A 26,611-nucleotide genomic window follows, 5' to 3' on the forward strand; every position below is an offset into this window, starting at 1 on the left:
TATGAACTTTTTTGGCCGTGTGGGGGCTGGGAATAACCACTAGAGTGCAGTGTAGTGTTGAAGTCTCACTTGTGTAGTACCAAGTGTTCTAGTGAGGGTGTACAGAGGAATGTTCATTGAACTTAATTAGATGTGTCTTTGTATAGGCCAAATGGTTATATCTTTTTATATATAATTGTTAATAAAGCGATATATTTCTATAAAGTCCTGGTGTTGGATGTACCCTCTGTCCTGCATTAATTCGATTAAGCCTCGGTAAGAAAACATAAAGAGAGGTTTATTACAATACTTCAATGAATCTATAAAAATATTTATTGACACAAAACTATAATTTAACATTCCTTTTCTTTAAAAAAGTGTTTTAGAAAGTGAATAATGCAGATATACAACCCATTCTCACACCCAACTCGTCACATATTGAAGCTTGGTCAGGACCACTTGGCGTCGCTTTTTGACGCTCAAGGTACCCCTTAGCGTCATTTTTCGACTTGCAGGGTCCTCCGTTGTTTTAAATCGGAAACCCTTAGCGTCAATATGCCGACGCCATACTGGGAATTTTATCGTCATAATTAAATTATATATTGGGTAATAACATTGCCATTATTGCATATATGTTGGGGTGTGATTTTTTTTTTTTTTTTTCCCCAATGTAAACAAGTCAAGTCAAGTCACCTTTATTTATATAGCGCTTTTACAATACAGATTGTGTCAAAGCACTTAACAGTATCAAATTGGAGGATAGAGTGTCAGTAATGTATAATGATAAGATTAAACACTCAATTTTCAGTTAAAGGCATTTCATTATTGAATTCAGAGATGTCATTGTCTAGCTCAGTTTAGTTTAAATAGTATCTGTGCAATCAAATCGGCCACAACAGTTTTATTTATATTACATTATTTACACATTATGAGCACATATCCCAACCCCTGCCCCTAAATCTACCATTTGTCAATAAAACACAAGATATAACAGGCAGATACAACTACCGTCATAATTTATTCAAAAATATTAATATTCCAAGTCTTCCGAGCAGGGGCGGCGTTTGCGTATGGCAGTTGCCATACCCTAGCCCAGTCAGGTGCTGTGAAAAATTATCCAAACTTGAGTCGATTATAATTTGTTTTTATTATTTTAAATCGGAGTGTTTTAAAAATAGTTAACCAATGATAAGCACTAAAATAACTTGTCAGTAAAACTTCGTAACGCCATTGGATCATCGAGCTCTCAGCGAGACCTCGTAACTTCACCCCGCCTCCATTCAGATTGACTCGCCGCGCACAGCCTGGAGGAGACGGATCTCTGCTTTTTCGTAATGCAAGAGTAAATAAATAATTGATGTTTGAATAGTACAGCGTTTTCTTTACTCAAACACTATGTCTGTAAAGGATAATGTTTTTGTGTGTTTGAAGAGTGGAGAAGAATTAGTTATTTGCCGTCTATATACTTGTGTAGGCTACGTTTTAATATCCTGTGCATAAGCGCTTAATTTGAGATTTTGGCCAAGTGTATTAAACATCAAGAAAAAACTAAGCGTCCATATAGCTACAATCAAAGTTATATAACCTGTAAAAGTTGATGAAAGTATATAATGCAATGCACTTGCTGCTTCAAATAACAGTTACAGCCATTCTAATGACAGACAAAACACTCCATCTCCGTCATTCTCTGGTCAAAAACAGTTAACTCCATTTGAGCTTGATTTTCATATGTTATGTGCAAGTGTCTGATACAAACCAAACAGTGTTTAATTATTGAATTTTTTGCACTTTTTTTTTTTTTTTCTCCCTCCCATATACCTGCTATTGGCTCTTGTGTGTCTCGTGACCGATTACGTTATGCTGTTTTGACAGGCTATTGGCTCTTCTGTGTCTCGTGACCAATTGCGTTATGCTACGGGACGGGAGTATCTTTTTGAATGAGATGTAGTGATGGGAAGTTCGGATCATTTTACTGACTCGGACCTTTGAGTCTCGTTCAGCAAAATGAACGAATCTTTTTTCGAGTCATTTCGTTCATTTTAGCAAAATATAATTAAAATGTTACGTGCTACTTCCCTAACACATCTACTACTTATGCAAACGTTGATCACACTACAAACAATACAAACTATAATGCTATAAGAAACAGAAAAGATTAATTCATTGTTTACCTGGGTCTTGATTAGCTCACCTCACCTCTTATCTGACAAGCCTTCGGGCTTGAGTCGTTCGTTCATCACGTGACAGCCCCATAAGCTAAACCAATGCAGTCAGAGCCGGAAAGATTCCTTTTGCCAAAGTTCATTTTTAGCAATGGAGATCCTATTTTGTCATATACTGACGCCTAGGGGCACTTTTGGCGTCTTCATAGTGACGCGAAAGGCGTTTGACCATGCTTCAGTTTTTGACGCCTTGGGAGTGAGAATGGGTTGAGATATACAATATACAGTTTTGTAATATGGTTATGTTAGCTCATTCATATTGCTGCTACATTTTTCTTTGAGGCTTGGAACATACAATACTTCAAAAGAAAATCCTAAGTGCCTCTCAGTTTGTTTCAAAGGGTTTTTGTTGAGGTAGCTGCTGGACTTCAGACATGAAAACTCCTTCATGCGGATCGAGTCGAAACTGTTGTTAGGGCTTGTTCTTCCAGTCTGCCTGCCTCAATATTCTTTCGGCCAGCAACAACTGAAAACACAGTGAAGGAAAGCATTACTTTTCAGCTTGTAATAATGTTTTGCATTGCTAACTCAGTCAAAATATTATTTCAGAATTAAGATCTAATATTATGCCATTGAAGTGTCTCATCTTGTACATTAGCTGGCATGGATGTGTCTATATCTATATGACTTATTTTACTCTCACCTTTTGAACTGGCTTTTTCATTTAAGTACTTTTCTGTTTCCTTTCAACAAAAACAAATAAACACATTTTATTTAAAACTTGGTAAATATTTGTTTTATTTCTTTATCTTTAATGTGAATTTTTTAATCTGTATTCCTGTGTGAACAGAAGGAAGAGAAAATTATTAGTAATTTAACTTATAATATAAGATTATCAAATTAAATAATTCTTACCAGATTTGTGAGATGGTTTCTTTTTCAGAATAAGTATAACTGTGAAAACACTTAATATTAAAATAACTACAACACTAAGCGAAATGATTGTTACAGCAGTATGGGGATTTCCACATTCAGTATCAGAAGAATATGTTCCTGGATTTGTTTCAGTAAGTCCCATGTCCTCACATCTGTTAATGAAAACCAGGATAAGATGAAAAATGATGACCAACAGTACACATAAACAGCATAAGCGAGCACTTACTTTGTGTGTGGTAAACAGGATGAGAACGATCCATTTGAATATGTGTCACCTGTACAGTCAGCACATACAGTATCTGTGGAGCCAGTACCTGCAGAGACAGTCAACAGTATGTAAAAAGTGTCTTATGCACTGTCCATTTATATCATAGATTTTTATCATTTACCTGCTTGTTTGATATATTGTCCAGGGCTACATTCAGAATGTTGCACAGCTGAAATGCAGCTGCCTTTCATTTTGTCAGTGCAGTAGAATCTCTCCAGTGGCCCACAAACACTATCTGATGACGGAGTACATGCTTTATTCACTCTTAAACCTCGGGCTGGAAATGAACCAGTAAAAACAATCATGCATTCGATTACATGTTTTTTTTAGCACATACATTTTATATACATATACACTACAGTTGCATCTGATGCAATATACATTATATTAATTTAAGGGACATGTTCACTGGAGCAACTAATCATTTGTATTAACAGACATGATTCTTCATCACCAAGCTAGTTTATGCTAAACAAAATCTGTAACAAATTTTTAGATGAACAGATATCATGTGGAAACACTCACTTGCATGACAAACAGTACAGGGAAAGCATTTCATGAGGCCATTCGGTTCATCACTAAAAGTGAATTCAGGGCATGGAACACAAGTTGTGCTGGTATCATCTCTGCAGTGCCAGTGAACATGGTTCCCTACAGATGCAGTACATGTCTGTTTGAGATAGGCCTACTTGATATAGGAATAATGTTTGTATTATTTTAAGGAGAGGTATTTCAAAGTCCTTTTCATAGTTAATTAATTATTAAATTTGTACATACAGTATAGACTTTTTTATGGCAGTCTTACCAGGAGCACACATGGGGCAGCACTGATTGTCTATCTCATATTCAGCACGTGCACATCCACAAGCACAAAGTTCATTAAAAGGAACAATCGCAAGAAGAACAGTAATGCTGAAAATGATCATGGTAACACAAATCTCAGTAGAGTTTGCTTAATGTGTTAATATGAGTGCTGAGGAAACATTTGTCACGTCATTGGTACTGCACAGTTTTCACATTAGTTGCATGGTCTGATGGGTGCCTTAAATTTCTAGGAATAAAGAGAGGGAGAGAGAGAGACATGTTCAAGATTCAGATCACCTCTGCACAATGTTCTTGCAGGTTCAACTATGGGAACAAATTCTAAAGTAAAAATAAAATTGAAACAGTGTATAAAAATTTAGAATATGGTTTTTATGTAACTAGAAGTGGTTCTCAACTCTGGCCCTTGAGGTCCATTATCCTACAAAGTTAGAGTATAATAGTAAAATAATGGACACCCATTTACGACACCCTGCCAAAAAAAAAAAAAAAAAGGACACAAATAATCAATGAGGAACTCATAGCTCAAAAAAAAAAAAAAAAAGAGACAACATGCTCAAGTTGTCACGTGTCTGCCCTTCTAAGTTCCTGTTTTCCCTTATTTGGTTTAGTTCCGGTTCTTATTAGTTATTCATCGTTCATTGTCCCCACCTGATTTGTATTATCTTGTTTGCTCTTTTGTTCTCGTCCCATTATAAATCCTCAGTTTTCCCCTTGTCTTTGTCTGAGCTAAACGTTAATAAATGGATATGTGTGTTGATGCTACTTCATTCTCATGACCTTCATTTGATTTGTCTACAACCACGCACCCATAACACAAGTATGTAAGCTTGCAACAGAACACATTAATATTATTTTAAATTTGATTATTTATCATTATTAATTATTATTAGCCTTTTTGTTTGACAGTTCTGCAGCTGTTACCTGGATGGGAATTTAATTTTTTTTAATTAATTTGCTTAAATTAGGACTACATTATTATGTAATTTATTTTTTATCTAAATAATTTAGCATTTTTTAAAACTTTTTTAAAATGCCAAATTGTGTATGACATGATTATTTATTATTTATATTTATTTATGATTAATATAAATAATAAATTAATAAATAGGGTCTAACATTAATTATAACTCATTAATTCATCTGTCTAATAATGTCTAAAAATAATAATTATGTCTACCAAGCTCTGATAATGTATGGAATTTTATATTAACAGGCTATCCAAATTTTAAAGGAGACATTGGATGCCCATTTTCCACAAGTTGGTATGATTCTTTAGGTTCTTCATGAAAAGTCTATAGCATACTTTGGTTCAAACTTCTTAAAACTACACCCTTTTTACCTTGTTAAAAACAGCTCTGTTCACAGCATGCCGTTTTGGTGCATGTCCAAATGCATGTTTAAATGCTAATGAGCTCTGCTCACCCTGCCCCTCTCTTCCCTGGGGTGATGGGCCATTGTCTTAGTGCCCCTTCCACACAGAGACGCATTTAGCTGTATACGTTAAAAAAAATTGTATCGTATCAGCATTTCATCCATAAAGATCTGGCGTTTTGGGAACCTGAAACTGCTATTTTTTGAAACTGGGTCCCAAAATGGACAAGAGCTGATAAAATGTAAAAAAAAAACTGTAACTTGAATGCAATGTAAGTCGCTTTGGATAAAAAGCGTCTGCCAAATGCATAAATGTAAATGTAAATGTAAAGCTGAAAACGACAGACTTGCACTTTCATGTGTACAGCCAATCCGTATATTTTGTGAAATGATTGTCATCACCCCACGTCTCGACCCTAGTCAGACACCGCTATGTCACGTAACAGCAACAACAACATGAACAAACAATGAATGGCTGTATTTTTATTAACAAACATGAACGCATATTAATAAATAGTTCCATGTTCGTCTTGTTTTTGTGTTGGGTTTGTATACGGTGCACAAGGTTTATGTGCATGCTTCAAATCTTCTTCTCTGTTTTTAGTGTATCTCTGTGGCAGAAATACAGTGCCACATACTGGTCTGGCATGTATACTACATCGTTTTGAGTCAGTTTCAGATATTTCTTGAGAAGACGCCGTGTTAACGAAAGAACGAAGAAACAAAAATATTGGATAGGGAAAGCTCTGGCTTCGTGTGGATGTGGCCAGAATCGGTGAATGGCTTGATCTGAGAAAGGGGTTATTATTTTTGGGGATTTCAAAAAAAAAAACACTGGGTGGATTTTTATAATTATAGAGTGGTTGTGTACACACACTGCCAACACACATTTATGTTCAAACACCATGTAAATGTGAATTTTGCATCTGGTGACCCCTTTAATAAAACAACAGGCCTAACCTTTAGAACAGTGGTTCTCAAACGTGTCCTGTAGGACCCCTAGCCCTGCACATTTTGTATGTCTCCCTTATCTAACACACCTGATTCAACTTTTTGATTATTTCCTTCATTTTTATTGAAAAAAAAATGCCTTTCTGATGTGATATGAGATTTGAAACGGGATAAAAAAAAGTTCAGCAAAAGGCGGGTTCGAACTTGGGTTGCTTTGGGTGTCCTGAGATCGAATCCCGCCTTGCGGACCTTTCCTGTTCCCACCCCCCATCTCTCTCTCTCTCTCACTCACTTCCTGTCATATCTCTACTGTCCTGTCAAGGAAAAATGCAATAAAAAAGAAAGTTGGGTGGTTGTTAACCCCTCCCCCTCAGTACTATTGGCTTTATTTTTTAAAGGAACAGTTGCACCCCAAATGGCATGCTGCAGACAGCAGTTTTCATTGAACAGTAAAAAATATAGTTCTGTAAAAAATGTATTGTATGTTTCAGTAATTGGTGAACGTGACAAATTCAGGCAGAGTTCTTCTTTTTTATTTAAGCTCCATGCCTTACTCAATGTCTTTTTAAATGTAGCCTGTATGCACGGAAAAAGATAATGGCTGCGTTTCCTGATGACGTTGGCCTTTGGCGCGCTATGAAGTCTCTAAAGGTATGCCTTAACTACCTTTTCTAGGCGTGTTCCCCCGAACTATATCTTAGGACAGGGGTCACCAAGTTCGGTCCTGGAGGGCCGGTGTCCCTGCAGAGTTTAGCTCCAACCCTAATCAAACACACCTGAAGCAGCTAATCAAGCTCTTACTAGGTATACTTGAAACTTCCAGGTAGGTGTGTTGAGGCAAGTTGGATGACCCATGCCTTAGGAGGTTGCTTAAGATATACATTCTTATATTAAGTGCAGTGGAAGTGCAGTGGAAGTGATTGCATATTACAATTAGACATACGGTGCAAAATGTTAATGTAAACATTGATAATGTAAACAACAGTCGGCAGTGCAAATGATCATAGTCCGATTTAGGTATGGTAGTGCAAGATACAAAAGTAAACAGTTATTACTGTAATAAAAATTTACATTCAGTAGTGCAAATAAGGCAGATGTGAGGTAGGAGAGAAGAATTAATAATATATGAGGAAGTGGATCAACGGGGGTTAGAGTTCAGTAAAGAGACAGCTCTGGGGAAGAAACTGTTCTTTAGTCTGCTGGTCCTGGTCCGGAGGCACCTGAAACGCCTACCGGAGGGCAGGAGAGAAAACAGTCTGTGGGCTGGGTGAGAGGAGTCCTTAAGGATGCTGCGAGCTCGATGCAGACAGCGTTTCCTCTGGATGTGTTCGATGGCAGGTAGTGGAGTCCCTGTGATGCGCTGGGCAGTTTTCACCACCGCTGCAGTGCCTTGCGCTCGCAACAGAGCAGCTCCCATACCATACTGTGACACAGTTGGTCAGGATGCTTTATTGCGCAGCGATAGAAGTTCACCAGGATAGCAGAGGAGAGCTGATTCTTCCTCAGTGTCCTCAGAAAGAAGAGGTGCTGGTGAGCCTTCTTGACCAGGCTGGAGGTGTTGGTTTTCCATGTCCGCCGAGATGTGGATCCCCAGGAACTTGAAACTGGAGACACGCTCAACAGCCATTCCATTGATGTGGATGGTGTCGTGTGTGCCTCTTGACTCCTTCTTGAAGTCCACGATGAGCTCCTTCGTTTTGGTGGTGTTGTGGAGCAGGTTATTTTCAGTGCACCATGTGGCCAGGTGCTGGATCTCCTCCCTATAGGCAGTCTCATCGTTGTTACTGATGAGGCCAATCACTGTGGTGTCGTCTGCAAACTTGACGATGGAATTAGATCCATACACAGGCTTGCAGTCGGAGGTGAAGAGGGAGTAGAGAAACGGGCTTAGCACACAGCCCTGTGGTACACCAGTGTTAAGTGTGATGGATGTGGAGCAGGTGAATCCTGATCGAACATTCTGGGGTCTGTTGGTCAGGAAGTCCAAAATCCAGTTACACATTGAGGTATTGATGCCCAGGTCTCCAAGTTTGGCTATTAACTTGGTTGGGATGACAGTGTTGAATGCTGAGCTGAAGTCAACAAACAGCATACGTGCATAAGTGTTCTTATTGTCCAGGTGAGTGAGCACAGAGTGCAGTGCCATGGAAACTGCGTCCTCTGTGCTCCTATTGCTACGGTAGGCAAACTGGTGTGAGTCCAATGTGGATGGTAGAGAGTCTTTTAGGTGTTCCAGGACCAGTCGCTCAAAGCACTTCATGACGATGGGTGTGAGTGCTACAGGGCGGTAGTCATTAGGGCACCTCGGACTAGAGTGTTTTGGCACTGGCACAATGGAAGTGCATTTAAAGCATGTTGGTACGGCTGCTTGGGCAAGAGACAGGTTGAAAATGTCTGTAAAACCCCAGCGAGCTGCTCCGCACATGCCCTGAGAACACGACCAGGGATGTTGTCTGGTCCAGCAGCCTTGTGCGCTGATCCGGCTCAGTGCCTTGCAGACATCTGTGGAGGAGAGTATGATTGGTGGGTGGTCAGCTGAGGGATTGAGCTTGGTGGCAGTTTCTCTGTTGTCTCTTTCAAAGCGAGCATAAAAGTAATTTAGCTCGTTCAGGAAGTTGACATCAGTGGCTGCGGGGTGGAGTGGGTGGGTTTGTAGTCACTGATGGCCTGAATGCCCTGCCACATGCGCCGAGGGTCAGAGTTGGAAAAGTGTCCCTCTATCTTTAGCTTGTAGCAGTGCTTGGCCTTTTGATGCCCCTCTTCAGGTTTGCTCTGGATGTGCTGTAGGCTTGTGCATCTCCTGATCTGAAGGCAGTGTTGCGTGACTTCAACAGGAGTCGCACTTCCTTGTTCATCCAAGGCTTCTGATTTGGATATGTGGTGATCTGTTTCTGGGTTGTAACACTGTCAATGGTGATATTGATATGATCCAATACAGAGGAGGTGTAAGAGTCAATGTCTGTGTGAGCGCCACTGGTGGCTTGAGAAGCAAACATACTCCAGTCTGTGTGTAGAAACCTTTCCTGGAGTGTGGAATCTGCCCCCGCAGGCCACACCTTGATGGTCTTCACTGATGGCTTCACACGGTTGATGAGGGGTGCATATTTGGGGGTGAGGAACAAAGAAAGGTGATCTGACTGTCCCAGGTGGGGGAGGGGTGTCGCAACGTAGCTCCAGCCATGTTTGTGTAAACATGGTCTAAGGTTTTGTTTCCTCTGGTGTGACAGGAAACATGCTGGTGAAACTTGGGTAGCACTGACTTTAAGTTTGAGTGATTAAAGTCACCTGCAACAATAAAAGCCGCTTCCGGTGATCAGTCTGTTGTTTACTGATGGCTGCGTGAAGTTCTTTCATAGCAAGCTTGGCATCAGCATCCGGGGGAATATAGGCTGCAGTTATAATGGTGGAAGTGAACTCCCGCGGTAGATAAAACGGTCTACATTTAACCATGAGAAACTCAAGGTTAGCTGAACAATGACTCCCAACAATAGCAGAGTTTGTGCACCAAGCTTTGTTAATGTAAATGCACAATCCACCACCTCTGGTCTTACCGGAGCCATCTAATGTTCTATCCGCCCGGAGTGTGTGGCGTCCCGCTAGCTCAATAGCGGTGTCCGGTATTCCACTGTTTAACCAGGTTTCCGTGAAGATTACAGTTCAAAAGTGTCTTGCTATGTGTGATGCTGAGTCGAATCTCCTCCATTTTGTTCACTAGCGACCGTACATTGGCAAGGAAAATGCTGGGTAAAGAGAGCCGGTGTGGTGTTAGCCTTAGCTTAGCTCTTAGTCCTCCGCGCTTCCCCCGCCTTTGTTTACGATCTCGACGCCGCCTGCGAGCACTTCCGCCCGGCCGGGTAGGGTGCATAGCCTCGGGTGTCATAGCGATCTCAGGAAGGAGTCGAAGATTGTCCATAAAAGTGTCGGAAATTCGCAAACCGATATCCAAAAGCTCACAACGGGTGTACGATGTAAAGGCACAACTGTTCTGCACGAACAGGCCCGAGATGAGTAAGAAAAATACCACAAAATTGCAAAATCTGGAGAGACCCAGAGCCTCGCGATGTACTCGTGCCGCCATCTTGGGTTAACTGCATTTCGTTGCCCTGTACCTGTACTTGTGTAATGACAATAAAGTTGAATCTAATCTAATCTTATGTGCGACGTTACCAGGTGCTGTCCAGGGCAATGGTGCTGAATCGGTTGATTAAAAAAATAATCCAAATTGCAAACTAAATCCAACCCTGTATATTTTATATCATTTTGAACCCGCAACCTCAAGCCCAAACGTAGCCTATATCACTAACTGGCAGTACTGGCCTTTGAATGGGTCATTTATTTTATCATAATCTATTTTCCATAGTGCCTTAATTTACTCCACAACCAGGGTTGATTGCTCAGCAGCCGCATCACATTTTGATGTAAATCACTAATTTCTGTTACTGGATGACCTACTCAATAAAATGCAACAGGAAAAAACATATAATCAACAGCTATTGTGCAGAAATAGAGAGAAAGAGGAGAGCCGCCAGCAGTTGAATTTGTCTCGGCAAACCAACAAGATGTAAAAGCTGCTGAATTTGAATTTTGAAATAATTTGAAATACATTTTTTATTATGATTTTTTTTCCCTAAAGTTTCAGCACACATAGTCTATACCAGGGCTCCTCAAATCTGGACCTCGGGATCCACTTTCCTGCAGAGTTTAGCTGTAACCCTAATCAAACACACCTGAACATGCTAATCAACGTCTTCAGGATCATTAGAAAATCACAGACAGGTGAGTTTGATCAGGGTTGGAGCTAAACTCTGCAGTGGATTGGACCTTCAGGGTAAGATTTGAGGAACCCTGGTCTATACAATATACAGGTCCGGCGGACGGCGCCTGTGGTGTAGTGTTATATGCATTTATGATGTAATTGCATATTGACTCCACTAGTCAACCTTGGGTTGTCTGCAGGGGTTGTCGGGTCAGGGTGAGACTGTGACTTGCACGAGTGGTTTTAGCAGCAGGAGCTGCTTGTGTTCTGTATTAATAAACATTCAGTTCTGAGATATAACTCTCCGTGTACGTAATCCATGGGATACACTGCACGTGAAGAAACACTACATGGTGTCAGAATACTCGAGCCTGCGTTTGACAGCACCGAGACTCGACAAAGAAAGGGAGCGCATCCTGACTGAAGTGAGTCTGGAATAGTGGAAAATAAACATGGATCAGTTCAGATTACCACCTCTATTAGTCCTGTCGGGGAATACAGGTGAAAACTGTAGAAGATGGATATAGCACTTTAACATTTATATGACTGCTTCAGGATCAGACTCAAAAAGTGAAAAGGTAAAAATCGCCATTCTCCTTCATGCTTTAGGAGAGGAGGCCTTAGAAGTATACAATTCACTGTCTATTGAGCCAGAAGAGGAGAATGAAACAATGCAAGATATAGTAACTGCATTGGAGAAGTATTGCTTACCGAGAAAGAATGTTGTTTTCGAAAGGCACCAGTTCTGGGCTTACCCCATGCCTGATTCGATTACCATCGATAAGTACGTCACAGAACTAAAACAAAGGAGTAAGGACTGTGAATTTGGCTCAACGGAATCGGACATGATAAGAGACAAGATTGTGTTCAGTATCAGTGATCAGCGTTTAAAGGAGAGGCTCTTAAGAGAAACAAACCTGACCCTTGAAAAGACTGGACATTTGTAGAGCAGCAGAGGCAGCAAAAACACAGATCCAAGCAATGGGAGAGCAGAGTAAAACTGTTCACACCATTAAAAAGAAGAAAAAAGATGCAAAACAGAACAAGAGATATGAAAGACCATCATCTCAACAGCACAAATCAGATTCCTTCATCTGCAAAAAGTGTGAACCTTCCAAGACAGTGTCCAGCCTTTGGTGCAACATGTCATGCCTGTGGAAAACGTAATCACTTTGCCTCAGTGTGCATGTCTGAACAAAAAGACACAAAGCCTATAATAGAAATGTCACTGTTGATTCATTATTCATCGGATCAGTTGAATTGAAACAGACCTGCAGCTCTATATAGAAAGCATGGTACACCGATGTAGACATTGGAAATGTGACAGTGAAGTTCAAACTGGACTCTGGGGCTGAAGCCAATATTATACCTCTCGACATTTATCAGTCTCTGCACAAAACACTGTTATTGCAACCGACTTCGACTGTGCTGGTGGCGTATGGTGGAACTAAATTAAAGCCAGAAGATGTGGCAAACCTTCAGTGTGTCACACCCAATGTGCAAGTTAGCTTACCCTTTTACATCACTAGACACTCGTCCATTCCAATACTTGGTAAGGAAGCATGTGAACCGATGCAACTGCTGAAAAGAGTCGAGACTGTTGTAATCAAGCATTCTACCTCCAAAGAGGAGCTGATAGCACAACATCCAACAGTTTTTGAAGGGCTCAGTCAGTTTCCGGGTGAACATCATATCCATGTCGATCCGAAAGCAATCCCAGTCATACATGGCTGCAGAAAAATTCCCTTAGCAGTACCTGGGCAAACTGAAGGACACACTGGAGCAGCTGTTGCAAGCAGACGTTATAGCGCCAGTCACCCAGCCCACTCATTGGGTCAACAGCCTTGTTGTCACTGAAAAAAAGAATGGGTCATTACGAGTGTGCCTGGATCCTCGGGACCTAAATAAAGCTGTTCTTCGTCAACACTTCTCTATTCCGACAACTGAAGATCTTCCTGTGTAAGCTTGCTGGAAAGAAAATTTTCTCCATCTTTGATGAAAAGGATGGCTACTGGCAAGTCAAACTTGACACGGAATCCTCCCTGCTATGCATGTTCAACACGCCATGGGGTAGATACAGATTCAAACGTCTGCCATTTGGTGTCAAGTCTGCTAGTGAGGTTTTCCAGCAGTACAATAACGAAGTGTTCGGAGATATAGACGGTGTACACATTGTAGCGGATGATATGATTGTCGCAGCTGCCACAGAACGAGAACATGATGTCATTGTTGCTAAAATTATGGAGAGAGCAAAAAAACACAATGTGAAATTCAACCCCGACAAGATCCAGTTCAAGGTGAACAATGTACATTTCATGGGCCATGTGATAACTCCACAGGGTGTGAAAGCAGATGACGGCAAGATACAGGCAGTAGTGAGCATGCCAGCACCCATGGACAAACAAGCACTGCAGCACCTCTTGGGCATGATAAGATATCTTGCGCCATTTATTCCAGGTGAGGCATCCTTCACGGTTCCTCTCAGACAGCTGTTGAGAAAGGACATTGCATTCCAGTGGCAACCAGAACACGACCAAAGCACTATCTGCACTCAAAACAGCACTGACAAACTCACCAGTTCTCAGGTACTATGACCCCAACACAGCACTCACCATACAAACTGACGCATCCAAAGATGGCTTAGGATCATGTCTGCTGCAGGAGGGGCAACCAATAGCATATGCGTCCAGGGCTTTAACGGATAAAGAAAAGAACTACGCCCAGATTGAAAAGGAGCTACTGGCGATTGTCTTTTCGACCAAAAAGTTCCATCAGTATGTGTACGGAAGCAGTGTGAATGTCCAATCAGACCATAAGCCATTGGAGGCTATCTTCAAGAAGCCACTGAGCAAAGCACCAGCGAGACTCCAACGTATGCTCTTACAGCTACAGAAATATGACCTCATTGTCCAATACACGCCTGGTAAGGACATGTTAATTGCTGATACACTGTCACGTGCTGTCGCTGAAGGCCAACACACAAGTACAGATGATCTCAATGATGAAAGAGTCGTATATTCACTTGAAGCAACAGAGGCTCTCAGTGAAGAAATGCTGAAGCAGCTTACGGATGCTACCGCAAGAGACAGTACACTCCAGTTGCTTGTGAATATGAAAAAAACAGGATGGCCGACACATAGAAAGAAACTCAATCCCTCAATTCATCAGTTCTGGCCTGTCCGACACACTGTGGCTGTGCAAGATGGCATATTGCTGGTATCAGGTAGAATTTTGATTCCTGAGTCAATGAGAACAGAGATGTTGCAGAAACTACATGTCTCACACCAAGGAATGCAGCGCACAAAAGCACATGCCAGAAAATTTCTGTATTGGCCTGGAATGACCAAACACATAGAACAGATGTTTGAGATGTGTCCTATATGCCAACAGTTCCAGCCCAGGAACCAGAAGAGCCACTCATCTCTCATGAAATCCCAGAGCTCCCCTGGTTAAAAGTAGCTGCCGACATCTTTGAAATCAGAGGTCAGTCATTTCTACTGATTGTCGATTACATGTCAAAGTTTCCAGAGGTGATGAATATCAAAGACAAGACAGCGTACACAGTGATTGAAAAGATGAAAGCAGTGTATGCAAGGCATGGCATTCCTAAAGAGCTAGTGTGTGATCATGTACCCTTCGCTAGCTATGAAATGAAGACGTTTGCTGCGGAGTGGGGGATTAAGCTGACACACTCAAGTCCAGCCTATCCTCAATCAAACGGGTTGGCGGAAAGAACAATCAAAACTGTCAAACATGTCCTGAAAAAAGCGGAACAATCAGGGGTGGATCATCACCTTGCTCTCCTGTCGCTGAAGAATACTCCTATCACTGGTAAGAGTAGTCCAGATCAAACTTACGAAAGTATGACTTACAGATTGTATACTGAACTAAGAATGTTTCGGGAAATACGTATTAACGATAAGGTACAGGTTAATATAGCCTAGGGCCTTTAAGGCCTTTCCACACTGAGCAAGAAAAAGCGAAAAGAAAATCGGACGCGGAATAAAAAACAGATTCCTATGGATGCTCCATAGACCACCGAACATTCGCGCACTGAAAATGCAAATGTTTTTTTTTTAACCAGTCTGACGAATCTTTTCAATTTCGCAAAGCGAAAACATTGGCCGTCCAATAAGATTTGGACGTGGCCAAATCAACTGCTGTTACCCAAAAGGTCGAAGCTAAAAGCTCAGAAGACTGTATTGAGCACGAGCGTAAAAACACTGAAGAGGACTTTCAACCAACATACAAAGAATATGGATGTCGAGATGTTGTTGTCGTTGGTGTCTGAACATAGAGATATATTTATATTTATATTCATACAATATATTTTCTGTATATGTTTTTCAAATGACAAGCAGGTAGCGTTCAGTCCATTATAACATACAAAGAGTGCATGTCTGCCTATTATAGAATCAAAATCCATTTTAGATCACAATCAGAAGTTATTACAAGCACTTTGATGAATGGAGTCATGATGACTCAATGACTCAATTAATTACATACATTTTGAAATGTAGCTTGATGCTAATTGTACCTCTAATTATATTTTTCTTGCAAGTGATATGGATAGTTTGTGTTTCTGATGAAGAACCGAGAGTTATTTATCTTAATTCAATGCTGCATATTTAGCAGTGGACGATGGAAAAGCCATATACGAGATACATAGTCTACGTGAGGAAAAATACATTGCTGGTCGGCGCCACCTAGTGTGCAGGCATGAATTAGCAGGCGGCGAACAATCGTTTCGCACTCGGTGTGAAAGCATTCGCCTCGCTTTTTCGCATCGCGCTCAGTGTGAAACGTACCAAGGTAAAATGACGTCAAAAAGATTTGCATGCGCAGGGTAAGATTTGTGAAAGTGTACATAAGATAGCAAGCATAAATTAATTTTGCATTCGCAAGAAAAGATTTGTAAAGGTGCAAATTGCATTTCAAGCGTAAGAAAAAAAAGATTTGCAGCCTTTTACTGTTTTTTTGTTAGTGTATATCATGTAAGTGTATATCATGTATTGTGAAACTGCAACTTCATGCTAAGGCAAAATAAATATGGTCTGTATTCTTCTGACTTCCATTTTTCCACGCTTACACTTTTGGCACTGTTGTTTCGCCCAAATACAGCCAAAAGTATTGCAAGCCTGTGTCCAGTGTTTTGCGAGTGAAAACAACCGTATCAAGAACTGCAAATCAGATTGACCACCTAAAACCAATATGTGTGTGTAGAAAAAAAATCGTTGCAACTGTCTAAACGACTTCTTGTGTGCATAGAGCAAAATGTTCCCAAAATAACCCGCTATGTACGTCTGCGTCTTTGCGCTTGCAGTTTTGGCACGATTCTCTCACTGATTTCAGATTTGCAAGCGCGTGTGGAAGGCGGGACCTTCTTCTTTCAGCCAATCAAATGAGGCTCTGTCTGACTCTCGATTTACTCTTATCTGATTGGTTCAATAAACAATCCAGACGTTGGTACTCATCTTTATCTTAATTTGACTCAGCGTCATTCTTATTGTAGGAATGGTATTTTTAATGCACAGATACATATAAAAAAAATCAATTAATAATACAATAAAATAAAATAATAAAACAAAAAAAGCATGATCCTTTATAAGCTGTGTAGGCTACCATTAGGCTGACTACCATGTGTTCATTCTGAATTTCGAGCTAATATTAGGAAATGACATTTCTGTGTATTCACTCTATTTATCCTAATCATCCTCCTCCTCTTCAGCAGACCATATGATATTAGTTTGTAATCTTGATGTTACTGAAAGTATCTGCACTACTATGCATCATTTCACCATGTCTCCTGATCAGGGTTGATGGCAGATTTTTGTTTTTCCTTTAACATTAAAGGAGATTTTACTGTACTAAATATTTACCCCTAAATTATGCATTTACCATCTGTAATGCCATGTGAAACCACTAGATGGATGTATAACCATATAAAAATATCAACATTACTGTGTATTTCATGGTTTCTGTGAATATTTGATTCAGACATAGTTACTTTGCATTTGGTTTTTCATTTAGGTGCATATATTTAGACATTATTAAAGACTATATTTTGTCAAAGTAGTTGTAGTTTTTTTAAATGTTGATTTGGTTTGAAGTGTCAGTGTTTGCATTACAGTCAAGTCTGGAGACAAAGCGCTATTAAACATTTTGATTGTAAAGTTTAACATCATTTCAATGGTGTAGGCAGATTATCTAAAATCTTAAATTTCAATGCAATGTCGAACCAATCCAATAATGTTCACTCTAGCTTGAAGATCAGTATATGAGCACATGGTAGTCAGCCTAATGGTACACAGCTTCTAAGGATCGTGCTTTTTGTTTTATTTTATTTTATTGTATTTATTTATTTTTTTATATATACCATATAAGGTACAGACCAACAATGTATTTTTCTTCAGATATGTATCTCGTATATGGATTTAACATCGTCCCCTGCTCAATATACAGCATTAAATTTAGATAAATAAAGTTTGGTTCTACACCTGAAACACAAATATCTTTAATGCTTACAAGAATATCCTATAATATAATTAGAGTTACAATTAGCATCAAGCTACACTTAAAAAAGGGGAAAAATGCAACACTCAGTATGGCCGCTCAATCGAACGAAGCCCCGCCTTCTGAGCAAAAGAGCCAATCCCTAATTGGTAAAGTCCACGCATCACTGCAGCTTTCATATGTCATGTGTAGAAAAATATTTCACTCGATTTTTTAAAAACGGTCAAAAAGTTCTCAATGTTCAGACAACAACAACATTCTCGACATATTCTTTGTATGTTGGTTGAAAGTCCTCTACTTCTGTGTTTTTACGTTCGTGCTCAATACAGTCTTCTGAGCTTTTAGCGCCACCACGTCGACCATTTTGGTAACAGCAGTTGCTCTAGCTCAAATCTTATTGGACGGCCCGTGTTTTCGCTTTGCGAAACTGAAAAGATTTGTCAGACTGGTTGAAAAAAAAAAACATTCGCACTTTCGGTGTGCGAATGTTTGCGGTCTATGTGGAAGCATTCATAGGAATTTTATTTCAGCGCCTCATCGCATCCAATATTCGTTCCGCTTTTTCGCGCTCAGTGTGGAAAGGCCTTAAGAACGATGTAGCGTAGTTTCGGTAAATGCAGCCCTGGAGTCTTTTCAGAATCGGATAGGTGGGCAACTAGGGGCACTTTTAGTCTTGTGAAGTTGAATAAAAAAAACTTGACAAAAGTCACATAACAGTCTCATAAGTTTAAATAATTTGTCTAGTTCTAAGGTCTGTAAGAGGACAAACTTAGATTAAGAGAAATTGTTAATATTTTACATTTTTTCCAACCTGCAATGAACAAATGTCATTTCCACCACATCTCAATATACAGCTGTTATTTAAAAATAGAATAACTTATGCCAAGAATTGTCTAAGATCATTTTTGTAACAAGTTTTACCAGTTTTTCCACAATGTACAATAATTATACATTTGTCAATGAGATAAATTAACTGCCCTAAGGACCAAATGCTGAACTGTACACCTGTCACACTCTAAAATTTAATATTGGTTAATTAAGAGCTTATTAGAAAATAAATATAACTTACATTTTTATATTAAGTAGAGCATGATCTCATAAATTGTGGATACAGTTTTAATGTGTGATATGAGAACCTTTTTAAATATTTTTTAAAATGTGTGTGGTCATGGAAATGACAGGGTGTTGTGGAAATGACAATGAATTAACATGAATGTAGAGAAACAGTAGAGATATTTCTTAGAAAAAGTCTTAAACTCATCACACTCATTAAACTCAATTCACAAAGTCATTAAACATATCAATTGTACTTTGTAACCATAAATGTCATTTCCACCGCAGAGGGCAGTGTGGTGGAAATTACATTTCTGTAGTTTTTTGTGAAAAAATGGAAGATAGCTTCACTGATTAGCTTTGAATTAATACTTAGCATTTTATGTATGCATAATACTCTTATTTAACTTAAAATTTTTAGCCTTTTAAAAACGCCCTTGAAGGTACAGCATGTTTGGAAATGACGTAGAATAAATATATTAACCGATCAAGCAATATTTACCTTGATTTTTTTTCATTTGTTGTTGATGAAAATTTAAATTCCCTCCATGTCCAACATGTGCTCTGATGTCACTGAACATTTCCATAGAAACCACCTAACCAATCTTTCACACAAACTTTTTAAAGGGACATTACAGTGTTGTGGTGGAAATGACACCAATACTGTGCGACATTTTGTATAAAAAGTAATATTGATGGTGGTCTCACATTAAATACTATAATGTATTTTAATTATTTTACTAGTGCTTAATTCAGGTACATTAATAGTTACCAGATAAGTCACATTTTTAAATTGTATTGTCAATGTTTAAGTTTAAAAGTCTGGGTGTGCGACAAGGAGTGAACTGTGATTTTGATACCTATAAGGAGATTGAAAAATATGAAAAAAATCATAATAGAAAGGTAGTAAAAAGTTTTTAAGGTGGTTTTATTGTTAGTTTGACAAAGAAAGAGGAATTTGTCCAAAATTATATGTATTTTTAAAAATATGACCGAAGAACATAAAAGTGACATAGTCTAAGAATCACCCAGCTATCTGATCAGAGAAAACGCATTAAGTGACGCTGTGACGCAATCGCACTTCAAATACGGACTTCGGAGTGTGTACACTTCACATTGGGATAGTCTTCGTAGTGCTGGTGTGACCCAATCGCACTTGAAATCCGGTCTTGGAAGGGCGCGCACTCAGTTTTGGTACACAGCTGCGGTGTGAAAAAGCAAGGATTTTTTTCCATCCTGTGTCGATTTTTTCCCCCTGTCACTAATCGATGAAATGGGCCGTCCAATCAGATTTGAGCTTAGATCACATGCCCAGAGCAGAGCCCTAGAGAGAGAGGCTGCGTCCGAAATCGCATACTACTTGTGTAGATACTACATTTGAATTCGAACGTACTACTCGACTGTTAAAAAAGTACGTTCTATATAGTATGAATGAGGGTAGTATGAATGGAATTCGGACGTACTACATCTGCCATTTTGATGTTGTCACGTGTCATGCGTCTTCACAACAGCCCGAAAATTTAAAGAGCCCACTTCACTGCACGAACATCGTTAATGATTTAAATTCTTAACGCTTAACAAACCGTCTATTTAAAGAAAGCAGCGTTAACAAGCTGATGTACTACATTGAGGTTAACCTAACTCCATCTGATCGGTAATGATTAGATATCTTTTTACACCTAATTCACACAATCGTTTCATCTGTTTGTTAAACCCTCAACAAGTCAGCCGTTTACTTGGATGATGTTAAACAAGTACAAGTTAACCACAATGAACATCAACAATGCTTTTCCCTGAGGTACTTTACACTTGGAGACAGCCGCGTCGCGGCTTTCCGCCATTTTTCGAATATGACGCGGCCTCTCCCGCGGCCTCATGGGATAGTAAAGTGTCCATCGTATGCCTACTACAGAATTCGGAAGGAAGTAGTAGGTCATCCGGTACTTCGCCTACTATTTTCGAATACTATGAATTCGGACATACTACTCGCCTCGCATACTGTTTTTCGCATACTATATAGTAGGGAAGTATGCGATTTCGGACGCACCCAGAGAGTTGCGACAACTCCGTTGACTCCAATGGACCGTTTTTTTTACAGCAATGGCGGATCATGGAGCCGCTCAATAGTTCCCGGAAGTTAGCTCTCATACTATCAGCGCCATAGAGACGCAGCAGAAGAGACCGCTGTAATGAACTTTTAAAAGGTAAGACATTTATAGGACAAAATTGTATATTATCAGCACAGCTAATCAAATTACCTTGTGCATTAAAACGGATCATTATTAGATTATTCCTCACTTAATTAGTAGATTTACAGGATGGTATTCATTCTCTTCAGGCAGTTTCATTCATCGTTGAGTAATTAAGGCGTTTAAACTTGATTTCTGCTGCTGGGAAGTTAGATTTAGATTTATTGCAAAGGATGCTGATAGACCTAAGTGAGAATAAAAAAAAAGTTTAAAATAGGCGAGCGGTTTTCATTTCAGAATCATGCTAGGCTAAATTTCCAAAAATGTATTATATAGGCCTACCACTACTATTTTATATAAGTAATCACAATAAATCTGTACTGTATTACTGTATTTTATACTTAAATGTCTTAGCTACTGTAGAAGCACTGTGTTGAAGGAGCAGATGCCACAGGACTGAAATGTGATGGAGCATCACTTAACCATTTCTCCTGTGTTTTTCTCCTTCTCTATCTGGCTCAGAACCACCTGAAGACTCCCTGTAAATAAGGTACAAATATTTTAAGTTATTTTAAATTTGAATATACTATATGTATATATATATATATACAGGTGCTGGTCATATAATTAGAATATCATCAAAAAGTTGATTTATTTCACTAATTCCATTCAAAAAGTGAAACTTGTATATTATATTCATTCGTTACACACAGACTGATATATTTCAAATGTTTATTTCTTTTAATTTTGATGATTAGAGCTTACAGCTCATGAAAGTCAAAAATCAGTATCTCAAAATATTAGAATATTACTTAAGACCAATACAAAGAAAGGATTTTTAGAAATCTTGGCCAACTGAAAAGTATGAAAATGAAAAGTATGAGCATGTACAGCACTCAATACTTAGTTGGGGCTCCTTTGCCTGAATTACTGCAGCAATGCGGCGTGGCATGGAGTCGATCAGTCTGTGGCACTGCTCAGGTGTTATGAGAGCCCAGGTTGCTCTGATAGTGGCCTTCAGCTCATCTGCATTGTTGGGTCTGGTGTCTCTCATCTTCCTCTTGACAATACCCCATAGATTCTCTTTTGGGTTCAGGTCAGGCGAGTTTGCTGGCCAATCAAGCACAGTAACACTATGGTCATTGAACCAGCTTTTGGTACCTTTGGCAGTGTGGGCAGGTGCCAAGTCCTGCTGGAAAATGAAATCAGCATCTCCATAAAGCTTGTCAACAGAAGGAAGCATGAAGTGCTCTAAAATTTCCTGGTAGATGGCTGCGTTGACTGTGGACATCAGAAAACACAGTGGACCAACACCAGCAGATGACATGGCAGCCCAAATCATCACTGACTGTGGAAACGTCATACTGGACTTCAAGCAACATGGATTCTGTGCCTCTCCACTCTTCCTCCAGACTCTGGGACCTTGATTTCCAAATGAAATGTAAAATTTACTTTCATCTGAAAAGAGGACTTTGGACCACTGAGCAACAGTCCAGTTCTTTTTCTCCACAGCCCAGGTAAGATGCTTCTGACGTTGTCTCTGGTTCTGAAGTGGCTGGTTAGCCCTTTTCCTGAAGACGTCTGAGCATGGTGACTCTTGATGCACTGACTCCAGATTCAGTTCTCTCCTTGTGAAGCTCTCACAAGTGTTTGAATCGGCTTTGCTTGACTATATTCTCAAGCTTGCGGTCATCCCTGTTGCTTGTGCACCTTTTCCTACACAAATTCTTCCTTCCAGTCAACTTTGCATTTAATATGCTTTGATACAGCACTCTGTAAACAGCCACACCTTTCAATAATGCCCTTCTGTGACTTACCCTCTTTGTGGAGGGTGTCAATGTTCGTCTTCTGGATCATTGCCAAGTCAGCAGTCTTCCCCATTATTGTGGTTTCAAAGATCAAGAGATACGCAGAATTTATACTGTAGGGATGGTCATTTATTCAAACTCAAATGTAAATATTCTAATATTTTGAGATACTGATTTTTGACTTTCATGAGCTGTAAGCTCTAATCATCAAAATTAAAAGAAATAAACATTTGAAATATATCAGTCTGTGTGTAATGAATGAATATAATATACAAGTTTAAATTTTTGAATGGAATTAGTGAAATAAATCAACTTTTTGATGATATTCTAATTATATGACCAGCACCTGTGTATATATATATTAATAATGGAGGGGTGCACAAGAATCAAAAACATTAAAAGAGATTAATTCCCACTTAGTCTTAAAATATCTTCACTTATTTGGAATGAATTTTCAAAGACAACAAACTTAACATTCACCATGAGATTAATAAAACGACAATGAACATTAAGATGTGATTGCACTTGACTAACATACAAGTTGTTTGAAAACACACACACATAATTATATTTACAGGGAGGCTGAAGTTACCTTGGTAAAAGACCATGATGTCGTTTATATAGCAAACATGGACTTTTACCATGGTAACGTCAGCCTAAAATATGTTAACATGGCAGGTATAAGGATAGCTGACCACATTAATCCTCAAATATTCGCGGATTTTATCTTTTAAAAGCAACACTGATACAGCTATATATACTACGTATAAATTATTTTCTAAATAATGTAAATAAATTATTGTATTGTCTACTAATTACCAAAAATCGTAGTTCTGTCTCTCTAACTCAATGCATTCCAATTGCCCGCTATGAACTTCCTGGAACTATTGAGGTCTACGTGAATCACGTGACGATCGAGCGTTTTGAACTTCCGTTGTCACAACTCTGTCTCTCTATGGCTCTGGCCCGGAGCAGCCGCTGTTGCAGAAAAGGGTGTGAGTGGTGGCGCTGTTTCGAAAACCAGTGTAAACAAACACAGAGTATTCCGAGAGAGGAGAGAGTGAATGCCGAGTTCTTGTTATCTTTGGTAGCCTATCTGAGAACAGATTTATTTTCACATGTTCTTAATATAATTTCTATTAAATCTCCACTGAATCTGGAGAGCCCTGTCCGTTTTCTTCCTGATGCGCGAGTGTTATTATGACTAAGAGCACGCTCAACTAGATCTTCCGCAGATGTAGTTGCAGCTCGCATCAAGTTAAAGTCATTGATGCTTGCATATGGAACAACCACAGGCTCAGCACCCGCCTACTTCCACTCACTATTACAATCTACATCCCCTCCAGAAGTCTGAGATCTGCTAGTGAGCGACGCCTTGTGGTACATCACAGAGAGGCTCAAAATCACTCTCTAGAACATTCTCGTTCACCATTCCTGGCTGGTGGAATGATCATCCCACCCCTATCCGGAATGCTGGATCCCAGTCAATCTTCAAGCAACATCTGAAAACTCTTTCGACACTACTTGACTTCATCCTAAACTTAAAATTTTTTTTTTTTTAAATCTTTATTTATTCATTCCCTTCCTAGCTTGTACTTATTTGAACAATACCTGAGACTTGGTGTTGCGAGCACTTCCTTTGTCTGATTGCCTCTTCAAGATGAATCGCTTATGTATTCCCCAATTGTAAGTCGCGTTGGATAAAATCGTCTTCATAATGACTAAATGTTCCGTATTAAAAAAAAAGAGTGAAACATTTTTCTACACATAAAATATGAAAGCAAATACATGACAAAGACATGATTATGACGATATATTTTCTGTATGTGTTTTGTATGCAGCTCATAGTATTTTTTTATAACAATAAAGGATGTTGACAAATTATAGCGTTATTAAACACACAAGTGTACGGAGCCCTTTAAGGGACATGGTGGGAAAAATTCGGGGTGGGAGGAAAAAATATTTTTCAAATGTTTTGCTTTCTCTCGCAAAACTTTTGCGTTCCCTCAAGAAACTTTGCGTTCCCTCTTAAAACATTTGCATTCTCTCGCAAAGATATTTGCAGAATAGCCCAGAATATGAATGCAACGCCCTGCATGTAAGCTTTTTCTCCCCCATAAAACACTTAAGGTAGCCTAATGACTGAAAATGGTGATTTAAAAATACCAAATCCGTTGCATTCATATTCTGGGCTATTCTGCTTAGTAATATCATTAATAAGGTTATTAATATTAGCCTAATAATTTTATCAGCTTTTATCATTATCGAATTTGGTCCTCCAATGTCACTGTTTTAAAACATTAAGCCACATTAAGTGTTTTAGAATGTCCCAAAATCGTGCCTTGAACTAACCACTGACTATATTTCTTTATACTTGAGTCCAAGTTCAAAATAAAAACTTTATGAACCGCTCCATTGTGAACATATGAGCTGTAACCACTGCAAGCTGTAAAGTAAAGAAGAAGAGTTTGTCCAAACTCAAATGGTTTTGCGAGAGAACACAAAACATTTGAAAAATATTTTTTCCTCCCACCCTGAATTTTTTTCCACTCACCCCGAATTTTTCCCACCACCATGTCCCTTAAAGGGCTCCGTACTAGTGCATGTCTGCCTATTATAGAATAAAAGTCAACTATTGATCACAACTGGAAGTTATTACAAGCACTCGATGATGGTATATGGGTTTTAAGCAAATACATTAATAATAACATACATTTTCAAGTGTAGCTTGATGCTAATTGTATCTCTATTTAAGATATATTCTTGTAAGCATTACATTATTTAGTCTGTGTTTCTGGTGTAGAACCAAATTTATTTATCTTAATTTAATGCTGTTTATATTGAGCAGCGGACGATGTTAAATCCACACATATCTGAGGACAAATGCAATGCTGGTCGGCGCCACCTAGCGTGCATGCGTGAATTAAGGCGATCAATCGTTTCGCGTTCTTCAGCAATTCGCCTCCCTTTTTCGCATCACGCTCAGTGTGTAACGGCCTTAACGCGTATAGTCTAGTCTGATGAAATAGCCACCTTGGAATTAGGCTACGGGTGCAATTAGAGCGATTTTGAGATATTGAGATTCAAAGTTTTGCATTCCATTGTAGATAGATTTAAAAAATAAAAATAAAAAGTCCCAAAATGTGCACAACTTAAAGAAGTTGTCACAGAATAAGAATGTCAATTTTGACAAAAATGTCTGATGAAACCTTACAATTCCAAGGTGACGAAAATTTGTACTGTATAGCCAACAGCCTGTTTGACCGCCTTAATACGGACAGCAAGCGCGTGTAGTTATAGTAGCCTTGCACCGCCGCCTCATAAAAATAATAAGAACTTACCATCGGTAAAGCCTAGTTAGTTCACAAAAAGAATGTATGCATTTCTCGCGTCGTCATTCATGTCCAGTTTTGCTTTCAGATTGCTTTCACATGTTTGCCAAGCTGCGGTCAATGGATGCTACAGTAGGGGGATTTCCACATTCAGTATCAGAACAATATGTGTTCCTGGATTTGTTTCAGAAAGTCCCCATGACCTCACATCTGTGAAAGAAAATCAGGATTAAACGTGTTGAAAAATTATGATCAACAGAACACAAAAACAGCACAAAGACTTGTGTTTTGTGTGGTTAACAGGATGAGAAATATCCATTAAATCACTTGTACAGTCAGCATACCGAGACAGTAAACTCGTCGTCCTTTGGTCAGCGCGACATTACTTTATGGCGACGTTGTGAGGACGTCGCGGTAAAGTTCAATTTTTTAGAATCTTGGCTGACGTTCCAGAAACGTCGTGGGCAC

General features: G+C 39.2%; 1 protein-coding gene across 7 annotated transcripts; it reads right to left on the reverse strand.

Annotated features, from left to right (window-relative positions):
* Positions 1 to 256: 256 nt before the first annotated feature.
* LOC131545445 (tumor necrosis factor receptor superfamily member 14-like) lies at positions 257 to 26,596 on the reverse strand. Of its 7 annotated transcripts, none has more exons than XM_058784261.1 (12): positions 26,488 to 26,596; positions 26,153 to 26,353; positions 24,423 to 24,532; positions 21,487 to 21,542; positions 21,113 to 21,248; positions 4,151 to 4,396; positions 3,871 to 3,996; positions 3,467 to 3,622; positions 3,304 to 3,391; positions 3,057 to 3,229; positions 2,845 to 2,884; positions 257 to 2,667 (listed from the first exon to the last, which is right to left on the reverse strand). In XM_058784261.1, the coding sequence occupies exons 6-11, from the start codon at positions 4,269 to 4,271 to the stop codon at positions 2,862 to 2,864; spliced, it is 687 nt and encodes a 228-aa protein (XP_058640244.1). In that variant the 5' UTR covers positions 4,272 to 4,396; positions 21,113 to 21,248; positions 21,487 to 21,542; positions 24,423 to 24,532; positions 26,153 to 26,353; positions 26,488 to 26,596; the 3' UTR covers positions 257 to 2,667; positions 2,845 to 2,861. The 7 variants fall into 7 exon arrangements, with proteins under 7 accessions (XP_058640244.1, XP_058640243.1, XP_058640246.1 ...); XM_058784260.1 differs by having other exon boundaries at positions 21,073 to 21,248; XM_058784263.1 differs by lacking the exon at positions 24,423 to 24,532 and having other exon boundaries at positions 21,073 to 21,248.
* Between the last annotated feature and the right edge of the window lie 15 nt (positions 26,597 to 26,611).

This window comes from Onychostoma macrolepis, chromosome 08 (assembly GCF_012432095.1).
Source record: "Onychostoma macrolepis isolate SWU-2019 chromosome 08, ASM1243209v1, whole genome shotgun sequence".
NCBI lineage: Eukaryota > Metazoa > Chordata > Actinopteri > Cypriniformes > Cyprinidae > Onychostoma > Onychostoma macrolepis.